The following is a 26,623-nucleotide window of genomic DNA, read 5'->3' as shown; positions in this document are numbered from 1 at the left end:
GAAGCGATCTAAAAATATTATGTACTAAAAAAATGTTATTAATAAAAACCTTAATTTATCCCGCACAAAACCAGCCCCCACTCAGGTCCATTATCAGTCACTGGAACTATAGGGGGTTCCCACGTTACTGGTGGAACAAAGACTCTGGAAAAATGACATGGGTCAAAGAAAATCCAGTGAATTCTGCCAAATGCGCCCCTCCTTCTGAGCCCCACTGTGCTTAAACCACAGTAAGCAGCCACATGTTTAGCATAATTGTAGTGGAGAGAAGGCACTTAATTTATGGGTGCATATCGCCAGAAGCACAAGCTGGGCACAATGTATGGGCGTCCTACAATATATGGGGGCTCTAGACTGTAAGGGGGCACAATGTATGGGTACTAAACTGGCAGATTTGCAATCCTCCAGAAAAAATAAGGCTGGCATGAATGTTACAAAATAGTCACTGCAGCCGTGGATGAATTCATTGAGAGGTGCAGTTTCTACAATGGGGTCACTTTTGGGGGTTTTCTGATGATCTGGCACCTTAGGAGCTCCCGAAATGTCACTCGTAAACTATTCTAGCAAAATCTGTACTCTAAATGCCAAATAGTGCTCCTTCTTTTCTCAGCCCTGACATGTAGCCTAACAGTAATGTCTGCCAACATATGGGGCAGCACCACGTTGGGGAGAAATTGCACAATAACTTGTGGGGTCTAGTGTTACCTATTAACCCTTGTGTACCTGACAAATTTGCAGCAAATACAAAAATGACATTTTTACAATTAAGATGTCATATTTCCTTGTCTCAATGTGATAAAAAATTTTGAGGCACCTATGGGTTCAAAATACTCAATACACCCCTCGATGAATTCTTTGAGGGGTCTAGTTTCCAAAATGGGATCACTTGTATGTGTAGGGGTTCTGCTGTTTTTACATATCAGGGGCTCTTCAAATGCGACATGGCATTCACAATCTATCCTAGGCAAATAGCGCTGTTTTCTTTCCTAGCCCTGCCATGTGCCATAGCAGAAGTTTTTGACAACATATGGGGTATAGTCACATTTGGGACATATTGCACAACAAATTATGGGGTCAGTTTTCTCCTTATTATCCATTGTGAAAATTACAAATTTGGGGCTAAAACATTTTCTTGAAAAAAAAATGAACTTTTTCAATATGACAACCTATTGTTATCAAATCCTGTGTTGTACCTGTGGGATCAAAATGCTCACTACACACTGGATAAAATCCTTCATGGCTGTAGTTTCAAAAGTGGGGAAACTTGTGTTTTTTTTCACTGTTTAGGCACATCAGGGGATCTCCAAACGCGACATGACGCCCGCAGACCATTCCATCAAAGTCTGTGTTCCAAAACCTCACTCTTTCCTTTTCAAGCCCTGCCATTTGCCCAAATAGTAATATTACCCCATATATGGGGTGCACAACAAATTGCGGGGTCCATTTTCTCCTGTTACCCTTGTGAAAATTTTAAAAAAATACATTTTTTTGAGTAAAATGGGATTTTTTTTAATTTTCACAGCTCTATGTTATAAACTTCTGTGAAGCATCTGGGGGTTCAAGATGCTCAACACACATCTAGATACATTCCTTAAGGGGTCTAGTTTCCAAAATGAGGTCACTTGTAGTGGTTTTCTACTGTTTATGCACATGATAGGCTCTCCAAACTCGACATGGCATCTGCTCTCAATTTCAGCCATTTTTGCGTTAAAAAGGTGAAACAGTGCTCATTTCCTCCCGAGACCTGCCATGTGCCCAAATATTACTATTCCCCCACATATGGGGTATCTGCGTACTCAGAAGAAATTCCACAACAAAATTTGGAGTTCAATTTTTCCTGTTACCGTTGTGAAAATAACAAATTTGGAGCTAAAGTAATTTTTTTGTGAAAAAGTTAAATGTTCATTTTTCCCTTCCACATTTCTTTAATTCCTGTGTAGCACCGTAAGGGTTAATAAACTTCTTGAATGTGGTTTTCAGTACTTTGAGGGGTACAGTTTTTAGGATGGTGTCACTTTTGGGTATTTTCTGTCATATAGGCCCTCCAAAGTCACTTCAAATGTGATGTGGTCCCTAAAAAAATGGTTTTGTAAATTTTGTTGGAAAAGTTGGAAATTGCTAATCAACTTTTAACCGTTCCAACTTCCTAATAAAAAAAGTTATGTTTAAAAAATGATGCAGATGTAAAGTACACATGTGGGAAATGTTATTTATTAACTATTTTGTGGGACATAACTTTCTGATTTCAGGGCAAAAGTATAAAAAGTTTGAAAATTGCAAAAAAAAATTCTAACACCAAATTCTGGTGATATTGCCTGTATGGAAGTGGTGTGACATGTAAATTTCCATACAGCCCTGATATTTTCTGATTTCTCTTAAAATGGTGGCTTTTGATTTTTCTGTAGCTTACGGTTGGTTTACATGTACTGTAAATGAGGAAATACATGGTGGTGGTAACATTGGTGGCGGTAAAGTAAGGTTGTTCATTGTGATCATATTCAGAACACCTCCATTCAGCACCCCTGGAACATCATTGGTCGGCAATTGGAAAGGGAGCTGCCAGCAGTGGATCTTGATGATCTACATTCCTATGTACATTCAGTGTGGTATAACATTCCTCAGACAATCAATAATAACCTCATTGATACTATGTCAAGGCTTGTAAGTGCATGTATTTCAGTTCATGGACCTCATACTTAATACCAAATAAATTTTATTTTGTTTTATTTGATTATTTGCATATTTATTATTATTATTATTATTAATTTTTATAGCGCCATTTATTCCATGGCGCTTTACATGTGAAATACAGGGCAAATATAGACAAATACATTAAACATGAGCACAAACAAGGCACATGGGTACATAAGGAGGGAGGACCCTGCCCGCGAGGGCTCACAGTCTGCAGGGGATGGGTGATGATACACTAGGAGAGGGCAGAGCTGGTTGTGCGGCGGTTCAGTAGGTTCAGGATCACTGCAGGCTGTAGGCTTGTCGGAAGAGGTGTTATGACCCCAGTGGACAGGGTCTCAGAGGAACATGTAAGTCTGCGAGATTCAAAAATCCAGCTCATAGGGCTGTGGTAACTGGGTTGACCAAATAGCTACTCCTAACGCCAACACTAGAAGTAGCCGGGGATCATGCCTACGGTGATCGCTAGATGACTCGCACCAGCCGGAGAATCTAACTACCCCTAGGAGAAGAAAACAAAGACCTCTCTTGCCTCCAGAGAAAGGGACCCCAAAGCAAGATACAAGCCCCCCTCAAATAATAACGGTGAGGTAAGAGGAAATGACAAACACAGAAATGAACCAGGTTCAGCAAAGAGAGGCCAGCTTACTAATAGCAGAATATAGCAAGATAACTTATCTGGTCAACAAAAACCCTATAAAAATCCACGCTGGAGATTCAAGAACCCCCGAACCGTCTAACGGTCCGGGGGGAGAACACCAGCCCCCTAGAGCTTCCAGCAAAGGTCAGGATACAGATTGGAACAAGCTGGACAAAAATACCAAACAAAACAAAAGCAAAAAGCAAGGAAGAAGACTTAGCTTGAAATACAGGAACCAGGATCATAGGACAAGAGCACAACAGATTAGCTCTGATTTCAACGATGCCAGGCATTGAACTGAAGGTCCAGGGAGCTTATATAGCAACGCCCCTGAACTAACGGCCCAGGTGAGGATATAGGAAAAGACAGAAGCTCCAGAGTCAAATCACTAATGACCACTAGAGGGAGCAAAAAGCAAAATCACAACAGTACACCCCCCTTAGTGAGGGGTCACCGAACCCTCACCACGACCACCAGGGCGATCAGGACGAGCGGCGTGAAAGGCACGAACTAAATCGGCCGCATGAACATCAGAGGCGACCACCCAGGAATTATCTTCCTGACCATAGCCCTTCCACTTGACCAGGTACTGAAGCCTCCGCCTGGAGAGACGAGAATCCAAGATCTTCTCCACCACGTACTCCAACTCGCCCTCGACCAACACCGGAGCAGGAGGCTCAGCAGAAGGAACCACAGGCACAACGTACCGCCGCAACAAGGACCTATGAAACACGTTGTGGATAGCAAACGACACAGGAAGATCCAGGCGAAAGGATACAGGATTAAGGATTTCCAATATCTTGTAAGGACCAATAAAACGAGGTTTAAATTTGGGAGAGGAAACCTTCATAGGAACAAAGCGGGAAGAAAGCCACACCAAATCCCCAACACGTAGTCGGGGACCCACACCGCGGCGGCGGTTTGCAAAGCGCTGAGCCCTCTCCTGTGACAACTTCAAGTTGTCCACCACAAGATTCCAGATCCACTGCAACCTATCCACCACAGAATCCACCCCAGGGCAGTCAGAAGGTTCCACATGACCCGAAGAAAAACGAGGGTGGAAACCAGAGTTGCAGAAAAACGGCGAAACCAAGGTGGCGGAACTAGCCCGATTATTAAGGGCAAACTCAGCCAACGGCAAGAAGGTCACCCAATCGTCCTGATCAGCAGAGACAAAACACCTCAAATAAGCCTCCAAAGTCTGATTAGTTCGCTCCGTCTGTCCATTAGTCTGAGGATGGAAAGCAGACGAAAACGACAAGTCAATGCCCATCCTACTACAAAAGGATCGCCAGAATCTGGAAACGAACTGGGATCCTCTGTCTGACACAATATTCTCAGGGATGCCGTGCAAACGAACCACGTTCTGGAAAAACACAGGAACCAGATCGGAAGAGGAAGGCAGCTTAGGCAAAGGAACCAAATGGACCATCTTGGAGAAGCGATCACATATCACCCAGATAACAGACATGCCTTGAGACACCGGAAGATCAGAAATGAAATCCATGGAGATATGTGTCCAAGGTCTCTTAGGGACAGGCAAGGGCAAGAGCAACCCGCTGGCACGAGAACAGCAAGGCTTAGCTCGAGCACAAGTCCCACAGGACTGTACAAATGACCGCACATCCCTAGACAAGGAAGGCCACCAAAAGGATCTGGCCACCAGATCTCTGGTGCCAAAAATTCCTGGGTGACCTGCCAACACCGAGGAATGAACCTCGGAAATGACTCTGTTGGTCCACTTATCAGGCACAAACAGTCTGTCAGGTGGACAAGAATCAGGCCTATCAGCCTGAAATCTCTGCAACACACGTCGCAGATCTGGAGAAATAGCTGACAAGATAATACCATCCTTAAGAATACCAACAGGTTCAGCGACTCCAGGAGCATCAGGCACAAAGCTCCTGGAAAGAGCATAGGCCTTCACATTTTTTGAACCTGGTAAATACGAGACAACAAAGTCAAAACGGGAGAAAAACAATGACCAGCGGGCCTGTCTAGGATTCAGGCGTTTAGCAGACTCGAGATACATAAGATTTTTGTGATCAGTCAAGACCACCACACGATGCTTAGCACCCTCGAGCCAATGACGCCACTCCTCAAATGCCCATTTCATGGCCAACAACTCCCGATTGCCCACATCATAATTTCGCTCCGCAGGCGAAAACTTCCTAGAGAAAAAGGCGCAAGGTCTCATAACAGAGCAACCAGGGCCTCTCTGTGACAAAACGGCCCCTGCTCCAATCTCTGAAGCATCCACCTCAACCTGAAAGGGAAGCGAGACATCAGGCTGGCACAAAACAGGCGCCGAAGTAAACCGACGTTTCAACTCCTGGAAAGCCTCCACGGCAGCAGGAGCCCAATTAACCACATCGGAGCCCTTCTTGGTCATATCCGTCAAAGGTTTCACAATGCTAGAAAAGTTAGCGATAAAACGACGGTAGAAGTTAGCGAAACCCAAGAACTTCTGAAGACTCTTAACTGACGAGGGCTGAGTCCAATCAAGAATAGCTCGGACCTTGACTGGGTCCATCTCCACAGCAGAAGGGGAAAAAATGAACCCCAAAAAGGGAACCTTCTGTACACCAAAAAGACACTTTGAGCCCTTGACAAACAAAGAATTTTCACGCAAAATTTTAAAGACCATCCTGACCTGCTCCACATGCGAGTCCCAATTATCAGAAAAAAACAGAATATCATCCAGATAAACGATCAAAAATTTATCCAGATAGTTCCGGAAAATGTCATGCATAAAGGACTGAAAAACTGAAGGGGCATTAGAGAGCCCAAAAGGCATCACCAAGTACTCAAAATGACCTTCGGGCGTATTGAATGCGGTTTTCCATTCATCCCCTTGCTTAATGCGCACAAGGTTGTACGCACCACGAAGGTCTATCTTGGTAAACCACTTGGCACCTTTAATCCGGGCAAACAAGTCAGACAACAGCGGCAAAGGATACTGAAATTTGACAGTGATCTTATTTAAAAGCCGATAATCAATACAAGGCCTCAAAGATCCGTCCTTTTTAGCCACAAAAAAGAATCCCGCACCAAGAGGGGAAGAAGACGGACGGATGTGTCCTTTCTCCAGAGACTCCTTGATATATGAACGCATAGCGGTATGTTCAGGTATCGACAGATTAAACAGTCTTCCCTTAGGAAATTTACTGCCTGGAATCAAATCTATTGCACAGTCACATTCCCTATGAGGAGGCAATGCACTGGACCTGGACTCGCTAAAGACATCCTGATAGTCAGACAAATACTCCGGAACTTCCGAAGGCGTAGAAGAAGCAATAGACACAGGCAGGGAATCCTCATGAATACCACGACAGCCCCAACTAGACACTGACATAGCCTTCCAGTCAAGGACTGGATTATGGGTCTGTAACCATGGCAGCCCCAAAACAACCAAATCATGCATTTTATGTAGAACGAGAAAACGTATCACCTCGCGGTGTTCAGGAGTCATGCACATGGTAACCTGTGTCCAATACTGCGGTTTATTTTCTGCTAATGGCGTAGCATCAATACCCCTAAGAGGGATAGGATTTTCTAATGGTTCAAGAATAAAACCACAGCGCTTAGCAAATGAAAGATCCATAAGACTCAGGGCAGCACCTGAATCTACAAACGCCATGACAGGATAAGATGACAGTGAGCAAATCAAAGTTACAGACAGAATAAACTTAGGATGCAAATTACCAACGGTGACAGGACTAACAACCTTAGATATACGTTTAGAGCATGCTGAGATAACATGTGTAAAATCACCACAGTAGTAGCACAAGCCATTCCGGCGTCTATGAATTTTCCTCTCATTTCTAGTCAGGATTCTATCACATTGCATCAAATCAGGTGTCCGTTCAGACAACACCATGAGGGAATTTGCGGTTTTTCTATCACATTGCATCACATCAGGTGTCTGTTCAGACAACAACATGAGGGAATTTGCGGTTTTGCGCTCCCGCAACCGCCGGTCAATTTGAATAGCCAGGGACATGGTATCATTCAGACCTGTGGGAATGGGAAAACCCACCATAACATTCTTAATGGCCTCAGAAAGGCCATTTCTAAAATTAGCGGCCAGTGCACACTCGTTCCAATGTGTCAGCACGGACCATTTCCGAAATTTTTGGCAATACACCTCAGCCTCGTCCTGGCCCTGAGACATAGCCAGCAAGGCTTTCTCTGCCTGAATCTCAAGATTGGGTTCCTCATAAAGTAAACCGAGCGCCAGAAAAAACGCATCAATATCAGCCAATGCCGGATCTCCTGGCGCCAACGAAAAAGCCCAATCTTGAGGGTCACCCCGTAAGAATGAAATAACAATTTTTACTTGTTGAGCAGAGTCTCCAGACGAACAAGGTTTCAGGGACAAAAACAATTTACAATTATTCCTGAAATTCCTAAACTTAAATCGGTCTCCTGAAAACAGTTCAGGAATCGGAATCTTGGGTTCAGACCTAGGATTTCTGGTAACATAATCTTGTATACCCTGCACACGAGCGGCAAGCTGGTCCACACTTGTAATCAAGGTCTGGACATTCATGTCTGCAGCAAGCTTAAGCCACTCTGAGGTAAAGGGGAAAAAAAAAAAAATGAGAGAGGGAAAAAAAACCTCAAAATTTTCTTTCTTATAATCCCACTTCTGCAATGCATTAAACATTTAATACTGGCCTGGCATACTGTTATGACCCCAGTGGACAGGGTCTCAGAGGAACGTGTAAGTCTGCGAGATTCAAAAATCCAGCTCATAGGGCTGTGGTAACTGGGTTGACCAAATAGCTACTCCTAACGCCAACACTAGAAGTAGCCGGGGATCATGCCTACGGTGATCGCTAGATGACTCGCGCCAGCCGGAGAATCTAACTACCCCTAGGAGAAGAAAACAAAGACCTCTCTTGCCTCCAGAGAAAGGGACCCCAAAGCAAGATACAAGCCCCCACAAATAATAACTGTGAGGTAAGAGGAAATGACAAACACAGAAATGAACCAGGTTCAGCAAAGAGAGGCCAGCTTACTAATAGCAGAATATAGCAAGATAACTTATCTGGTCAACAAAAACCCTATAAAAATCCACGCTGGAGATTCAAGAACCCCCGAACCGTCTAACGGTCCGGGGGGAGAACACCAGCCCCCTAGAGCTTCCAGCAAAGGTCAGGATACAGATTGGAACAAGCTGGACAAAAATACCAAACAAAACAAAAGCAAAAAGCAAGGAAGAAGACTTAGCTTGAAATACAGGAACCAGGATCATAGGACAAGAGCACAACAGATTAGCTCTGATTTCAACGATGCCAGGCATTGAACTGAAGGTCCAGGGAGCTTATATAGCAACGCCCCTGAACTAACGGCCCAGGTGAGGATATAGGAAAAGACAGAAGCTCCAGAGTCAAATCACTAATGACCACTAGAGGGAGCAAAAAGCAAAATCACAACAAGAGGTGAGTCTTCAGGTTCTTTTTGAAAGTTTCTATGGTAGGCGAGAGTCTGATGTGCTGGGGTAGAGAGTTCCAGAGTATCATTAACTTGTCTATCAATCTTGACTCCATGACTTTTCCTTCACGGTGGTATAATTTCAATGATGAGGCATCTAATATACAGTATCACATTTGTATGTGGATATAAATAAATTATTGTTTAACGGTTAGTCTTCAGAACCTACTTGCAGAATTCTTGAAATTCTTTAAGGATGGGTGGAATGAAAAAGAGACTTTATAATTTACGATTCTGCAATTTCTATGCCATGACATCCTCTGTGCCCTGTTAATCTAACTATTGTGACCCAAAACACTCTCATAATTTCATCTTGAGGATGGCGTCAGATGAACAATAGACCACACATTCCTCCTCCCACCCCTAGAGAAGCATCACTGTATGGGAAGGAAGCCACTTTGTCAAGAGTATTGAAAAGTCAAACCTTGAATATCTTGAACGGAAGTGTTCCGTTTTGCTTCTGAGCAAAGAACTACCTTTCTCTTCCATAGTGTCTTTAGAGAACTTCACAAATCACTGCTTGTCCGCAGACCTGTTTAGAATAATCTTTGCTCATATCAATGTACTGTTCAGCTGTTGATGGGATGTTCACAATACATTGAGTTACCAGGTTACTTCTGTACCTTCTATGGTGTGAATAATATCAGCAATCCTCTATACAGCTAAGCTACCACATAGGCTTATTTAGATACAGATACAGAATGTTATTCCCATTTTAGCCACATAGAGAAACATTATTGTTACCGTCAGGTAAAATAGCTGGGGGGGCTACAGGGACATTTACCCGAGTTTAGTTTCAAGGCAGTGAACTGATCCTTTCCCACAGACTGCAGATAGCCCTGGTAAGGCTCTGAATAAACTACTCTAAAGGTTGACTTCTCTTAAAATGGTACTAGCCTATATCTATTTTTTTCAAATGCATTTACTGGTGGTTTGCTCAAACTCCTGTTAAAGGCATTGTCCACTACTAGAACAATCCATTCTCAATCTGAATGTTGAGGAAAAAAACACCTATACTCTCCTCCCGTTTCAGCGCCATTCCAGCAGTGTTGACACTTGCGTTCCAGGGCCTCACACGAGCCCAATGCCCAATCAGTGCTGGCACCACTGTACCCGCCTCTGGACATATAAGCAATCTTGATCACAACAGTACCCTGATAATGTCTTCTTGTCTGCAGTCCAAGGTGCTCCTTACTAGTAGTCCTGCAGTGAAGGAGACATTACCAGGGGGATGGCTGCTACTAGAATCTGGGGTGGGTGGGAATACAGGCCACACTCACACTATGCCCCCTCATCGCATGCTGCAGGGAAGGAGACATTATCAGGGGATTGGCTGCTCCTAGCAGAGAGCAGGCAAAGCCCCCTCACTTCAAACTGCAGACAGGGGGACAGTATCAGGGCGCTGGTGTGACAGAAGCTGCTTTTCACTGCACTGCTCACCCCTCTTTCTGGGACCTTACATCAGTGTGCAGCTCCATGCTGTTACTATCAGCCAGTCTCCTGATAATAACTGTTTCTCTGCACAGAACATGGGGCATGGCCACATCACCTTTTCTCAGACTGGCTGTTACTCCCAGAGGGGATCTGAACACTGCTGTGTGATGTAATGTCCTAGATTGGAAAGGGGAGCAGTGAGGAGCAGCTCCTGTCACACGGAATTACATGGGTAATAAAGATAATTAAAGTGCACTGGGCATCTCATTTTTATAGTTTATGAGGGCAGGGACAGTACAAATTTTTTTTATCTCTCCGGAGTACCCCATTAATGTTATTGCCTTCCATACAAAAGGTACTGGGAAAGATGAGCTACAAGTAAAGTAATTAATTAGATATTTAAAGCACCTACTGAGCTCCTTTATTAACTGAGGAGAATCTACACGAAGAGATGATAGCACATAGACATCTGCATCTTGAGTAAGAAATAACACAGGACTTTATTCAGATGCTTCTAATGCTTCTTACTTCACCGGCCCCTGTGCATCTGAATTAACTGCTCAGGAGGTATGATCTACCCTCAATGACACAATTTATACAGTATTTTAATATAATAACAAAACTGATATTACCGGTACCCACTTTATTAACTGTTTTAACAATGCGACTATTCATTTAAGAAAAAAAAAAAACTTACCTGCATGTTTCCCAGGAAGGGAGCTGAATTGCATCACTTCCTGGAGACTGTAAGGCTATGTTCACACATTGCGTTTTTGCAGCATTTTTTTCTCTGCAGTAAAAACCTGCTCGAAGTTGCTATAAAAAAGCAGGTTTTGCCACAGTTTTTGCTGCATTTTTGTTACGACTTGTGCATGCGGATAAAGTTCAGTGCCCCCTCAAAAATCATGTTGCAACTTCCTTAAGGTTTTGCAGCAAAAACGCAGCAAAAACTGATAACTGCATTTTTGGCTGCGATTTTGCACTTAACCATTGTGTACAATGATTGAAAAAACTCAGCAAATGTGCCAAAAAAACCTTAAAGAAGTGACATGCAGCAGTTTTCCAAATCAGTCACAAAAATAAAACCAGTGTGTGCCCATGAGATTTCTGAAATCTCATAGACTTTGCTGGTACTGTACAGCTTAAAATTTGCATTAAAAAATGCAGCAAAACAACGCAGCAAAAATGCAACGTGTGAAAATAGCCTAATAGTCTATTAAATTAGTCTGTCGATTTCCATTCATTGCAGCTGCTTAATATCACGATTTAATAAAGATCGTGATATGTAAAAAATAAAAACAATTGCAAAGAAAACATACTTGTAACACTAAAAATTGAAGACTAGGTAGTGTCTGACTACACATTCTATTTAAATAAAAGTAGATTGTGATTTTCTCAGATAAAAAAGTCCTGGAAATCAGCCTTAATGATAATAGCGTTACATTTTTTAGATATTCCATTAAACAAAAAGTGCTTTAAATGAAGTTTTCAGGACATCACCCAAGTACATGTTGATCTTAATGCTGGCGCTAATGTATGAATAAGTTTGTACAGTTTTATGCTGAGTTCAGATAACCGCCTGTGCTCTTGTGCATGTGAGTGTGTGTGGTCTGCACGCTATTTGTGTTTTCAGTCAATGCAGAATTGTCAAAGGACCGTCACATTATGTACATTTAATGACCTTTCAGTGCTGTGCTGTTCTATACAATTATTACTTGATTGTATGTTAATAATCTGGAACGGTCACCGCACAGTCTGTGAAATGACAAGTCTGAATATGTGGGTGGATTACTAGCTGGAAGTATAACAAAGTGCTTTATACCAGTGTAATGCGTAGCTGGCTTCGAGGCTGTGTAGAAGTTATTGTTTATTTTGTTTTTGTATTTTATCTTTTACTGTATGCATATATATTTTTGGCTATTTTTCATTGTTTTAATTTAAAGATTTTAAAAATATTTATTCATTTTTTGTGGTGGTTTTTCCCTACTTAAATCGGTTATCCATTTTTCTGACTCTATGTGACTACAGTATATACACTGCTCAAAAAAATAAAGGGAACAATAAAATAAGACATCCCAGATAACACTGAATTAAATATTCGAGTTGCAAATCTTTATTCATTACATAGTAGAATGTGCTGAGAACAATAAAACAAAAAAATGATCAATGTTAATCAGAATTAATATCCCATGGAGATCTGAATTTGGAATGATACTCAAAATCAAACTGGAAAATTAAATTACAGGCTGATCCAATTTCAGTGGAAGTGCCTCAAGACAAGGAAATGATGCTTAGTAGTAGGCTGGGGTCACACTTGCGAGAAACTCGCACGAGTCTAGCATCTCAATACCTCTGGCTAGCACATGGAAGGCTGTGTGGCCCTCTAAAGAAATGCCTTCCCACACCATTACTGGCCCACTGCTAATCCGGTCATGCTGGAAGATGTTGCAGGCAGCAGAACGTTCCACACGACGTCTCCAGACTCTGTCATATCTGTCACATGTGCTCAGTGTGAACCTGCTCTCATCTGTGAAGAGCACAGGGCACCAATGTTGAATCTTGGTATTCTCTGGCAAATGCCAATAGCCCTGCACAGTGTTGGGCTGTAAGCACAACATCCACTTGCAGTCTGTTTCTGACAATTAGAGCAGACACATGGATGTTGGTGGCCTGCTGGTCATTTTTCAGGCCTCTGGCACTGCTCTTTTTGTTCCTCCTTGCTGCTGAATTGTTGCCCTCCTAAAGCCCCCTCTATGTTTCCTGGTGTATTGGCCTGTCTCCTGGTATCTGCTCCATTCTCTGGACACTGTGTCTGTCAGCACAGTGTCCAGAGAATGGAACAGATACCTTCTTGCCACAGCTCGCATTGATGTGCCATCCTGGGTGAGCTGCACTACCTGAGCAACTTCTGTGAGTTGTAGGCACTGCCTCATGATACTGTACAGTACCTCTAAGGGTGAGAGCAATGACAAAATGCAAAAGTGACCAAAACAGCAGCCAAAAAGGATGAAAACAGAGAAATTGTTCTGTGGTCACCACCTGCACACTGGCGTAGCTAGAGCTTTTGCCGCCCGGGGCTGATTCCGAGTTTGCCCCAGTGTCCAGCATTGCCCCCAGTGTTCAGCATTGCCCCCAGTGTGTCCAGCAATCTGCCCCAGTGTCCAGCATTGCCCCCAGTGTGTCCAGCAATCTGCCCCAGTGTCCAGCATTGCCCCCAGTGTGTCTAGCAATCTGCCCCAGTGTCCAGCATTGCCCCCAGTGTGTCCAGCAATCTGCCCCAGTGTCCAGCATTGCCCCCAGTGTCCAGCAATCTGCCCCAGTGTCCAGCATTGCCCCCAGTGTGTCCAGTATTGCCCCCAGTGTCCAGCATTGCCCCCAGTGTCCAGAATTGCCACCAGTGTCCAGCATTGCCCCCAGTGTGTCCAGCAATCTGCCCCAGTGTCCAGCATTGCCCCCAGTGTGTCCAGCAATCTGCCCCAGTGTCCAGCATTGCCCCCAGTGTGTCCAGCAATCTGCCCCAGTGTCCAGCATTGCCCCCAGTGTGTCCAGCAATCTGCCCCAGTGTCCAGCATTGCCCCCAGTGTGTCCAGCAATCTGCCCCAGTGTCCAGCATTGCCCCCAGTGTGTCCAGCAATCTGCCCCAGTGTCCAGCATTGCCCCCAGTGTGTCCAGCAATCTGCCCCAGTGTGTCCAGGATTGCCCCCAGTGTGTCCAGCATTGCCCCCAGTGTGTCCAGCAATCTGCCCCATTGTCCAGCATTGCCCCAGTGTGTCCAGCATATTGCCCCCAGTCTGTCTCCAGCATATTGCCCCCAGTCTGTCTCCAGCATGTTGCCCCCAGTCTGTCTCCAGCATATTGCCCCCAGTCTGTCTCCAGCATATTGCCCCCAGTCTGTCTCCAGCATATTGCCCCCAGTCTGTCTCCAGCATATTGCCCCCAGTCTGTCTCCAGCATATTGCCCCCAGGCTGTCTGAGTCAGACATAAAGTACGCAGGCATGTACTATGGAGGACAGAGAATGAACTTCAATCCAATATTGCAGCCAGCATGCAGCCAGCGGGTAAGGAAAGGGTGAATCAAACACCCAAAAACCCCGCCCCTATGGCTGAAAATTGTTCCCTCCAAATTCAGGTGACAGAGTCCCTTTAAGTACATAGCTGCAGGGTAAAGAACAACCTGCAGAGAGATAAACCTTAGCTGTTTTTTCACTGACTGGCTTAAACTACATCAGTATGGCTGGTCATCCAAATGAGACCAGCAGGAAATGCAAGCAAGGGGAAAGTATATAAAGCCGCACCAGATAGGTGAGAGGGAAAGCAAATGAGTAAATGAAAACATCTGTTACCCTGAAAAGACTGAAGCAAGGATAACAGAAACTAAACTCCAGGAGAAAAGGTGCATCTGCTGTTGCTCTGCTGACAGAGAAGCTGACCACAAAGCACAGGCTCCAGGTTTCAAACTCAGACGCATGACACTCCATCTGCACAGCCTCCTTCTACAATACATCACTCCTCAGCACCTCTATGCACAGCCTCCGTCTACAGTACATCACTCCACAGATCCTCTATGCACAGCCTGTCTACAGTACATCACTCCACAGATCCTCTATGCACAGCCCCCACCTGCAGTACATCACTCCTCAGCACCTCTATGCACAGCCTCTGTCTTCAGCACATCACTCCACAGATCCTCTATGCACAGCCTCCGTCTACAATACATCGCTCCACAGATCCTCTATGGGCATCCTCCGTCTACAGTACATCACTCCACAGATATTCTATGCACAGCCTCGGTCTACAGTACATGACTCCACAGATTCTCTATGCACAGCCTCGGTCTACAGTACATCGCTCCACAGACCCTCTATGGACAGCCCCCACCTGCAGTACACCACTCCTCAGCATCTCTTGTAACAGCCTTAATATACAGTACACCACTCCTCAGACCCTCTATGCACAGCCTCTGTCTACAGTACATCGCTCCACAGATCCTCTATGGGCAGCCTCCATCTGAAGTACACCACTCCTCAGACCCTCTATGCACAGCCTCCATCTACAGTACATCACTCCACAGATCCTCTATGTGCAGCCTCCATCTACAGTACATCGCTCCACAGACCCTCTATGGGCAGCCTCCATCTACAGTACATCGCTCCACAGATCCTCTATGCACAGGCTCGGTCTACAGTACATCTCTCCTCAGACCCACTATGCACAGCCCCCACCTGCAGTACACCACTCCTCAGACCCTCTATGCACAGCCTCTATCTACAGTACATCGCTCCACATATCCTCTATGCGCAGCCTCCGTCTACAGTACATCGCTCCACAGATCCTCTATGGGCAGCCTCCATCTACAGTACATCTCTCCATAGACCCTCTATGCACAGCCTCCACCTGCAGTACATCTCTCCATAGACCCTCTATGCACAGCCTCCACCTGCAGTACATCGCTCCATAGACCCTCTATGCACAGCCCCCACCTGCAGTACATCACTCCACAGACCCTCTATGCACAGCCCCCACCTGCAGTACATCGCTCCATAGACCCTCTATGCACAGCCTCCGTTTACAGTACATCTCTCCATAGACCCTCTATGCACAGCCTCCACCTGCAGTACATCTCTCCATAGACCCTCTATGCACAGCCTCGGTCTACAGTACATCGCTCCACAGACCCTCTATGCACAGCCTCCATCTACAGTACATCGCTTCACAGATCCTCTATGGGCAGCCTCGATCTGCAGTACACCACTCCTCAGACCCTCTATGCACAGCCTCCATCTGCAGTACATCTCTCCACAGATCCTCTATGCACAGCCTCGGTCTACAGTACATCGCTCCACAGACCCTCTATGCACAGCCTCGGTCTAGAGTACATCGCTCCACAGACCCTCCATGCACTGCCTCCATCTACAGTACTTCGCTCCACAGATCCTCTAAGGACAGCCTCCATCTGCAGTACATCACTCCACAGATCCTCTATGCACAGCCTCGGTCTACAGTACATTGCTCCACAGACCCTCTATGCGCAGCCTCGGTCTAGAGTACATCGCTCCACAGACCCTCTATGCACAGCCTCCATCTACAGTACTTCGCTCCACAGATCCTCTAAGGACAGCCTCCATCTGCAGTACATCACTCCACAGATCCTCTATGCACAGCCTCGGTCTACAGTACATCGCTCCACAGACCCTCTATGCACAGCCTCGGTCTAGAGTACATCGCTCCACAGACCCTCTATGCACAGCCTCCATCTACAGTACTTCGCTCCACAGATCCTCTAAGGACAGCCTCCATCTGCAGTACATCACTCCACAGATCCTCTATGCACAGCCTCGGTCTACAGTACATCGCTCCACAGATCCTCTATGGGCAGCCTCCATCTGAAGTACACCACTGCTCAGACCCTCTATGCACAGCCTCCATCTACAGTGCATCGCTCCACAGATCCTCTATGTGCAGCCTCCATCTACAGTGCATCGCTCCACAGACCCTCTATGGGCAGCCTCCATCTACAGTACATCGCTCCACAGATCCTCTATGCACAGGCTCGGTCTACAGTACATCTCTCCCCAGACCCTGTATGCACAGCCCCTACCTGCAGTACACCACTCCTCAGACCCTCTATGCACAGCCTCCATCTACAGTACATCGCTCCACATATCCTCTATGCGCAGCCTCCGTCTACAGTACATCGCTCCACAGATCCTCTATGGGCAGCCTCCGTCTACAGTACATCTCTCCATAGACCCTCTATGCACAGCCTCCACCTGCAGTACATCTCTCCATAGACCCTCTATGCACAGCCTCCACCTGCAGTACATCGCTCCATAGACCCTCTATGCACAGCCTCCACCTGCAGTACATCGCTCCATAGACCCTCTATGCACAGCCTCCACCTGCAGTACATCTCTCCATAGACCCTCTATGCACAGCCTCCACCTGCAGTACATCGCTCCATAGACCCTCTACGCACAGCCCCCACCTGCAGTACATCGCTCCACAGACCCTCTATGCACAGCCCCCACCTGCAGTACATCGCTCCATAGACCCTCTATGCACAGCCTCCGTTTACAGTACATCTCTCCATAGACCCTCTATGCACAGCCTCCACCTGCAGTACATCTCTCCATAGACCCTCTATGCACAGCCTCCACCTGCAGTACATCGCTTCATAGACCCTCTATGCACAGCCTCCACCTGCAGTACATCACTCCACAGATCCTCTATGCACAGCCTCCACCTGCAGTACATCGCTCCATAGACCCTCTATGCACAGCCTCCACCTGCAGTACATCGCTCCATAGACCCTCTATGCACAGCCTCCACCTGCAGTACATCACTCCTCTTGGTCCCACTCTCCTCAATGGCTGGTAGTAAGAGAAATTTCTTCAGATGCACACAGCAAGGTATCACGTGCACACATACTACAGATTCGGACATGGACACAGATTTAAAGTTGCCACTAAAACATATGGCAACTAGGTGGCCTAAATAATGGCTAGCCTGAAATCTTTTTGGGTCTTCCTGACTGACGGGTGCCTGGCAGCTCTAATCAGTTACTATGGGACAGATTTAGTGTATTATTCTATGTAATGGTTTGTATCACGTAACTATTCTAATGGTTCTAAGGAAGGAGGCAACAGACAGGGGACTTTGAAAAGTTTGGCTCGGACCCCAAACACAGATACATGTAAATTAAAATTGCTGTCTTGTTTTGTTGAGATAAGGAATTTCAGTAGCATTTATGTTAGGGACATGTGAACCCATTAAGAGGGCTACATTCTCCTCTTCCTGTTCTGTGCGTTCTGATAAATTTGTCAGGACAGTTCCTCAGTTAGGGTCTGTTGCTTTTCAGTCACACCAGGTCCTATCTGACAGGTTTCATTTAAGACCTTGTCACAGACCGCTGAGGAGTTAAGCTCAGGCCGGTCAGGTGCCAAAAAAGATTTGCTAAGAAGAACTACTGTGTTACTAGAGGTGTGTGTGTCAAACTTAACAAGTGAAGATAACCTTACTATTGACCCACTGGGTTAATCGGAGACTTGTGCCAGCACTTGTCATAGTATTCTGCCATTTCCAATGATAAGTAATCCTCCAGCACTATTAAAATGAATTGTTTCAGGGCTCATTCAAATGTCACTTTTTACACGCGTACGCAGTCGATTGTTTTCACTGACAGCACATTATATTCTATGGGACTATTCCCATGTCATTTTTTTCTGGCTGAGTATATATAGTAAGAAAACTTGCATGGTAAAAACAAACATGTGTGTTCCAAAAGTAGGTGAAAATCTAATCCTGCTTCCTGATGAAAATCTGTCTGGAGAAAAAAAAAACTGACATGTGAATTTGGCCTTACATGAGTGTCTTTACAAAGTCTGTTACTTAGGACACTTTGTCTATTTTGGCTCTCGACAGTGCTGGACTCCACAACATTTTTTAGCCTATTTAGTTATTAAGCAATTTCACAATGAGTGAAAGGCCGGGGTCACACACCGTAGATTGTCTCATCATAGATAATCCGGTTGATTGTGTTAATAACCTTCTGATTAAAATCTGATGAGAATTTGATCTGAGTGTCAGTCAGTATAGTGTGATCCGATCCTCTCGGATGAGAGAACCATTCTCTTTGAGAAGATGGAGAAGAAAATGAAATGTCTCCATCTTGTCCATTCTGTGACTGTGTGGAAATCGAACTGCACTCAGATATCATCCAAGTGCAGTCCGATGTTTTCCACGTACCCATAGACTTGTACTGCAGTGTGAATGCGCGGTCACTCTTTGCCTTTTCCCCAGCGCAGAACTTTACTTGCTCTTCCCCCGACACGGCAGAGAGAAGTACGCATGTGCAAAAGCACGACGAGAAACACTGTGTGGATAATGTAGAATGTGTCTTTCACACGAAGCAAGAAGATAAGAGCACCGGACCAAGATGCCCATAGGACTGGACTGCCCCATAGGTGAGTATAGCTCTGTTTTTTGTGTTGCAGGGAGGCTTGGAGACTTATACCCAGCATTCCAGAACGCTCTAACACAGGGCTGAAAGGTGGTGGCCATATGTTATATGGGAAAAACCTGCTGACAGATTCCCTTTAAATACTTTAAAGTAAGGTGAAGTAGAAATGTAACAAAAACATCCCAACAGACCCAATCCTATTCCAATCACTCCAAGGTTCTAGTGGCCAGCTCCTGTATGGCTGCCGTTCTGGTTTCCACACTTTTCCTGACTCCTTTTGCGCTATTGATACTTGTTTCCTTTGTATAAAAGACAACAGATTACATGCAATTCGTTATAAAGATCCCAAAAAAACAAACACCAGCCAGAAGGAGGCATAAACCTTACAAACGGACAAGAGGCCCATCATTTCTTGGGGTATTAAGAAATTCCTTAGTTTCTGTTTACCGAGCACTTCTGTGGACTGGGCACATAACGCCTCATAAATAATCAAGTAGATTCCTGGTCAGTACACTTCCACAAGTAGCTTTCCCATGGATGACATAATGAATGAGGCGATTAATGTGAAGTGTCACTAGCTCAGTGAGGAGGGAAAGTGGCAAAGTCTTCAACCCATCAAATACAAAATTGTACTTATTGTTTGAAAATTCAGCATCTTAAATTTAGATTAGATTTTTTTAAAAATCACAAAAATAAGAAAGGGGAACACAATAATATTAGTCAGTTAGCCAACTGTTAAAAAATGAAACAATGTTTATTACACTACCTACAGCCATGCTACACATCTCAGGAACCAGGTAGCCAAGATACACATAAAAGTTTGCTCACGGTGTCTTCTGGAACAATTTCTGGTTTATACTGTCAGGTGACTTACAGAGAATCTGAAATCACGTTTTTTGCCACTCCATATGAGAGCAGCTTGATGTAGGTTCCTGATTCCACTGATTTGTCACTTACTGGGCTGCGTGCTGTCATTTTGATAAAATCACTGTTTTATCTGGTGTAGATCTAGCAGTGCTCTGAATGCTGAGCTCTGTATAGCCCCGCCCACACCACTGATTGGCAGCTTTCTGTGTACACTGGGCATAGGCAGAAAGTTGCCAATCAGGTGGGGGCGGCGTTATACAGAGCTCATGAATATGGAGGACTACATGGCAGCTGGTTTACTAGTCCTGTATTGATAATCAAATCTACAGCAAGCAGCTTACCTAGTGACACATTGCTGGAATCGGGGTTTCTGTTTCTACATTATGCTGCTTTCAAATTAAGTGACCAAAATTTTGGTGACAGATTCCCTTTTTTAAAAGCAAAATTTACCTCTGGAATTATCCAATTTTTTCCTAAAGCATCCATTATTTGGCCATCCCTGACCCACGGTGTGTTTTTCAAGGTTCTTCTCCATTGAGACTATGACAGCACAAGAAAATAGAAATTAACTTTAATATCAAAAGAATCTGAGACATCAGGAAAAAAAGGTAGATGAGGTGGATGAATCAAACAACATTTCGGCCATAACAGGTCTTTTTCAAGCCAAAAATTACAAGTTTACAAAAACAAAGTTGTAATTTTTTGCTTGAAAAAGGCCCGTCATGGCCAAAACGTTGCCTGTTTCATCTACCTCATTTGTAACTACATGAGATTTTTTTTTTTTCCCGGGGCCTCGGAATCTTTTGGACTGATTTGGGCCTTGTGGGTGAGCAATCCGGGCCTGCACAGATTGGCATTTGGTGCGTGAGAAATATCCCTTGGACTTCGTAAACTCTAATATCAGTCACATTAATAAGAGTGGCTGTTTCTTGGAAAAGTAGACTTTTTCTCCCTATCGATGCAACCGTTTGAAAATACTTCGGTTTCCTTGGCATAGACTAGTGATGTACACAGTTCTCTGAAGTGACACAACGTGACCGTGATATGTTCCTGATTAATTGTGGAGCATCTAAATCTGTCTGTGTGGGAAACAGAAGGGAGTATTAAACCCCCATTACCTTCAGGGGCCCTCGGGCTATTCTATTTCTAGATGAAGCAGCTCTTAAAGGCCCCATCTCACATAGCGAGATCGCTAGCGAGATCGCTGCTGAGTCACTAGTTTTGTGACGCAACAGCGACCTCAGTAGCGATCTCGCTATGTGTGACACGTACCAGCGATCAGGCCCCTGCTGCGAGATCGCTGGTCGTGTCAGAATGGCCTGGACCTTTTTTTGGTCGTTGAGGTCCCACTGACATCGCTGAATCGGTGTGTGTGACACGGATTCAGCGATGTCTTCACTGGCAATCAGGGTAAACATCGGGTTACTAAGCGCAGGGCCGCGCTTAGTAACCCGATGTTTACCGTGGTTACCAGCGTAAATGTAAAAAAAAACAAACACTACATACTCACCATCTGATGTCCGTCCGGGTCCCTTGCCGTCTGCTTCCTGCTCTGACTGACTGCCGGCCGGAAAGTGAGAGCACAGCACAGCAGTGACGTCACCGCTGCGCTCTGCTCTCACTGTACGGCGGCTCAGTCAGAGCAGGAAGCAGACGGCGAGGGACACCGAAAGGCGAGTATGTACTGTTTGTTTTTTTTGGTAACCAGGGTAAACATCGGGTTACTAAGCGCGGCCCTGCGCTTAGTAACCCGATGTTTACCCTGGTTACCCGGGTGCTGCAGGGGGACTTCGGCATCGTTGAAGACAGTTTCAACGATGCCGAAGTCGTTCCCCTGATCGTTGGTCGCTGGAGAGAGCTGTCTGTGTGACAGCTCCCCAGCAACCACACGACTTACCAACGATCACGGCCAGGTCGTATCGCTGGTCGTGATCGTTGGTAAATCGCTATGTGAGACGGGGCCTTTACAGCTCTGCAAGATAAGGTCACAGTGTTTAGCTCCCAGCAACTTGCAAAGGTAAGGTAGGATAGAGTATGAGAACCATGAGAAAAGACTAATACAAACGTTTACTAAAGATTTGCCTTTTCAATAAACTTTGTCCTTTTTTTTAATAATTTTCTTTAGTTTTCATACCATGCCTGAAGCAGTCAGATTTTGTTTTAGATTTTTTTCTTCCCTTTCTTTTAAGAGTCATAACTATTTGGCCCTATGATTCCTTGTTTTTATTACGAGACGAGTTGTAGTTTTGAAAGACACCATGTATAATGTATAGAAAAAAAAAAGTGTGGTGAAATGGTGACAAAAAACTCCACACAATTCCATGTTTGTTTCTTTTTTTTTATTTTGTTTTATGTAATTCATTGCACAGTAAAAACAATCTGGCAACATGATGAACCAGGTCCTTATGATTCCAGTGATACAAAATCTAAAAACAATCTATTATTTAAATCAGGTTTTCATGTTACATGTATTTTTTTTTTTTATTATCTTTTTTTTCTTTTCTATATCACAATCTGAAAAAAAATAGGTGAGAAAAATAGCATTGTACTCGAATGACACTCGTCCAACTTTTCAGAAACATCGGAACAATTTTATTTACCTTGATGAGTGTGAGCCCTAAGTATAATAGTTTGTAGTCACACCCGGGCACTGGAGATTAAGGGGCCCCAAAGGTCCCATTGCCCTATATGAAAAGACTATTACTATTAAAGACCTGTGTTAGTTGGGGGCCCCATTGGAGATTTTGAATTCGGGCCCACAAGCTTCAAGTTACGCCACTGCCCATACACATTAGACTATTGTTTGAACCCGCCTATATCGCCAGGTTGACAATCTGTGTATTTGGTTTCAAATCTGCAACAAAGTGCTGCAGATTTTTTTTTTTCTTTCTTTAATCTTTATATAGCGCTAACATATTCCGCAGCGCTTTACAGTTTGCACACATTATCATCGCTGTCCCTGATGGGGCTCACAATCTAAATTCCCTATCAGTATGTCTTTGTAATGTGGGAGAAAATCAGAGAACCCGGAGGAAACCCACGCAAACACAGGGAGAACATACAACCTCCTTGCAGATGTTGTCCAAGGTGGGATTTGAACCCAGGACTCCAGTGCTGCAAGGCTGCAGTGCTAACCACTGCCCAACGTGCTGCCCTTACTCTATTTGCTAAGCATTGAATAGGGTGAAAATCACAATGAAAATCCACATAATGATGTGCAGGCTGTAGATTTGAATTTTGCGCTATGCTTTTGTTTTCGTTTTCGCAGATTTTTTTCCACAAATTGTGACTGGGATTTTGAAAAAAACAATTTACTTCTGTTGTACTGTAAATTAATGTGGACTTATATCCGCGACAGGTCTGTTATGCGTGAACATAGATTAAGGGGTACTTACGTAGGGATTATACCTGTGCTCTGGTACTATAGGGGCCTAAGGTTTCTCTGCTACATCAGAGCCACTTGTGTTGAGCTAATAACATATGATCGGTAACAAATTTTGCCTTTGGGCCTTAGTACATTAGGCTGCATCTGCAGTGCCATCATCTCAGAACTGGTAGTAACCAGTGGGACCTAGCTACACACAACTACTGTTCAGAGAAGTCTGGCCAGAAGTGGTCTTCATGGTGAGAAATAAGGTAGATAGTTACTTATTCATCATAAAATACCATCAGGGAGGCATCTGATTGGTTACAAGGAGTCCTGGAAGTGATGGTATGGCCCCCACAGAGCCCTGATCTCAACTTGGTCACATTTCTGTGAGATTACATTAATCTATGAATAAGATATGTGGAACAATCTCCCTGCCGAGGTCCTTCAAAATCTATGTGCAAGTGTACCCAGAAGAATTCATGCTGTTTTGGGTACATACTAAATATTGGTTTGATTTAGATTTCTCTTTTTGTTCATTCACTTAGCATTTTGATAAATGATAATAAATATACTATTAACACTGCTAGTTTTTATTTCAACTATATTTATAAAAAAAAATTAAATAATGGGAAAGAGGGAATCAGGAAAGGCATAAATATGGAAGAATTGGTATTAGGGAAGGTAAGGAAGAGAGAAGGAAAATAAAGAACTGGGGAAGAAAAGGAAAAAGGGTGGGAAAGTTGAAAGGAACAAGCCCTATAGAGATATGGAAAAGACAAGTAAACATACTTTTAAAATGAACACTGCTAGTTTTTAAAGCATCTTTACTTTGCAGCATTTTTCTCTTCACCTACCTAAATCTTTTGGACTGTATATAAAGTAAAGCTGAACAGAAACCCATATCACGTAGTTGGTATCATTGACCTGAAGCCATTACTTTTCACTACTTTTTCCATTAATATTTGATCTGTATGTTCCAAACTGTAATCTGCTTCTCATCTATCAGTAAAATAGTAAGAACACACAGACGTGTAAGATTTATAATATGTTTCCTAGATAGAACCCAGAAGATCTGCCTTTGTTGCAAATAAACTACTTTGTTTGACATGAGTGTATTACACATATCAACATGCTCAGAACATTAGATAAACTTATTTTATGATTTATAGCCATAGAGAAACTGACCCTCTTGCTGCCAAGGAGCAGTAAAACCATAGAGAAGCCAATTACAGTAAAGTGTTTTCAGTCCAGAAATCCTTTTGGACCACCATGCTCCGAAAGTAAACCTTTGCTTTGTCTCAGAAGGCAGCTCCTTCAACAGCCAAACCCTGCTCGGCGCTGATAAGGACCAAGTACCCCGCTACAGCTGTCTGTAGATGGGTTTCTGGCTTTGCTAGCGTCTATAGCCAAATATTAAGGTTTATCGATGGTTTGGAGATTGCCATTCTCAATAAAAGTGTGATTTTACAGGAAAGTTATAGAAATTCAAAGAAGTTATCTGAAGCAGACTTCTGAGGTTGACCACCCAAGAATCAAAACATTGGTGCATTTTAATTGAATATTAAAACTAGTCTCTCATATTAATACATAAATTATCAAGGGTATTTTTACATTGAATCACATGAATGGGGGGTTCATGAGCCTATTAAAATAGATCAGCAGCGAGCATACTTAGCACAGTGTGCATTCTTTACAATGGCAGTCACTTATATTCAGCATATACATATACCATACATGACGTAATGTATATAGCATGTAAGTCACACATTTGCCACAGGTGTTATGTGAGCAAAGCCTTTCTTTTCAGCTTAGATAATAAGTTTAAAAACACAATCCATTCTAATCTAAGGTGAAAAATGTCGTTCTTCTACAAATTAAATGTAAATTTGCCTGTTTGGCACCTGCAGGAGATTTAAATGACTTTTCTTCAACAAGTGCGGAATGCAAATTATTTCAGATATGCAAGCTTAACTCATAGCTTGCTTCTTATAATACTTGTAGCCTAAGCATGCCAGGCAGGCTTTTACATGTAACTACTGTACTCATTGGGAAACCTGTGTGAATTATTAATTTTCCAGCCAAATATACTGTATGTCTATTTTTACTTGTCATAATTTAATCCTAATGATTACCCCTTTCTACACTTAAAACTGATATATTGATATTCTGTTCATCTACAGAGGTTCATTAATTGAAAAGACGGAATGTTCTGACACTTGCTTGGAAACCACAAAAGACAAACCATCCGTCAGCTTTGGAGCATGCCCAGGAGATGGACTTAAACTGAGGCTCAGAAACAGGTGAGGGGTCATTAAGCAGCAGAGCATAATCATTGATCCGAATGCGAGGATTTGCATGGAAATCCAGGCCACGGATCCTAGGACTCTATTGGGCTAATTCATCATTTAAAAAAAATTGAATGAAAGCAGGAACTTATTGGCCTAAGTGGTCCTGTGCCGTACATGCAGGGATCACTGCTGAGGACCGACAGTAAGGCGCCCACGATCTGGAACTAGCGGCGTATGTTCGCTGTGTCCAAAGCGCTGCTGTCTATTGAACGCAGGTAAATCCGCATGTGTTCACTGTACCGTACGGACTCACTGTGTCCAATACATTCTATTGATGTAATTTCTCTTGCTAGTCTCAGCAAGAGAAATTGACATGCTGCAGTCTTGAAAGACGCGCCTCATGCCAGTGTCCGTGGGTGATCCGCAGGCGACTAAGGACACATAGTGGACTTTGGATTTCTAGAAATCCCATCCACTACGCTGCCACAGCTGGCCGCTGCAGGTTTGACGCAGCATAAGTACACAGCGTCAAACCTGCAGCAATTACTGATCATGGGCATGTACCCTGACAGTCAAATACGTCAATGCAGAACTATTAGCAAAGACTGGCCAAACCAATACCAAAGCAGTGGTGCTGGAGTGGCTTCCTTGCTTTAAAGCGAACCTGTCAGCAGGATTGTGCACAGTAACCTACAGACAGTGTCAGGTCGGCACCGTTATACTGATTACAATGATACCTGGGTGATGAAATCCATCTTGTGGTTGTTGCTTAATCTTTATTGGCCTGTGGGGGGGGGGTAAGTTTAACGCGACCTTCTACATGGAAGGATTGTGCCCTTTTAGAAAATCTCGATCCCCATGCACAATTTCTTAT

General features: G+C 44.1%; 1 protein-coding gene across 5 annotated transcripts in view; it reads left to right on the top strand.

The window, feature by feature from the left end:
• SHROOM3 (shroom family member 3) overlaps positions 1–26,623 on the top strand; it is a 241,863-nt gene that overhangs the window by 156,789 nt on the left and 58,451 nt on the right. For all 5 annotated transcript variants that reach the window (XM_077275718.1, XM_077275709.1, XM_077275732.1 and 2 more), the window contains one exon: positions 25,642–25,761. In XM_077275718.1, the coding sequence (XP_077131833.1) occupies positions 25,642–25,761 (120 nt within the window). The remainder of the gene's footprint in view (positions 1–25,641; positions 25,762–26,623) is intronic.

This window comes from Ranitomeya variabilis, chromosome 1, assembly GCF_051348905.1.
Source record: "Ranitomeya variabilis isolate aRanVar5 chromosome 1, aRanVar5.hap1, whole genome shotgun sequence".
Taxonomy (NCBI): domain Eukaryota; kingdom Metazoa; phylum Chordata; class Amphibia; order Anura; family Dendrobatidae; genus Ranitomeya; species Ranitomeya variabilis.
This window is presented reverse-complemented; position numbering and strand designations above follow the sequence as displayed.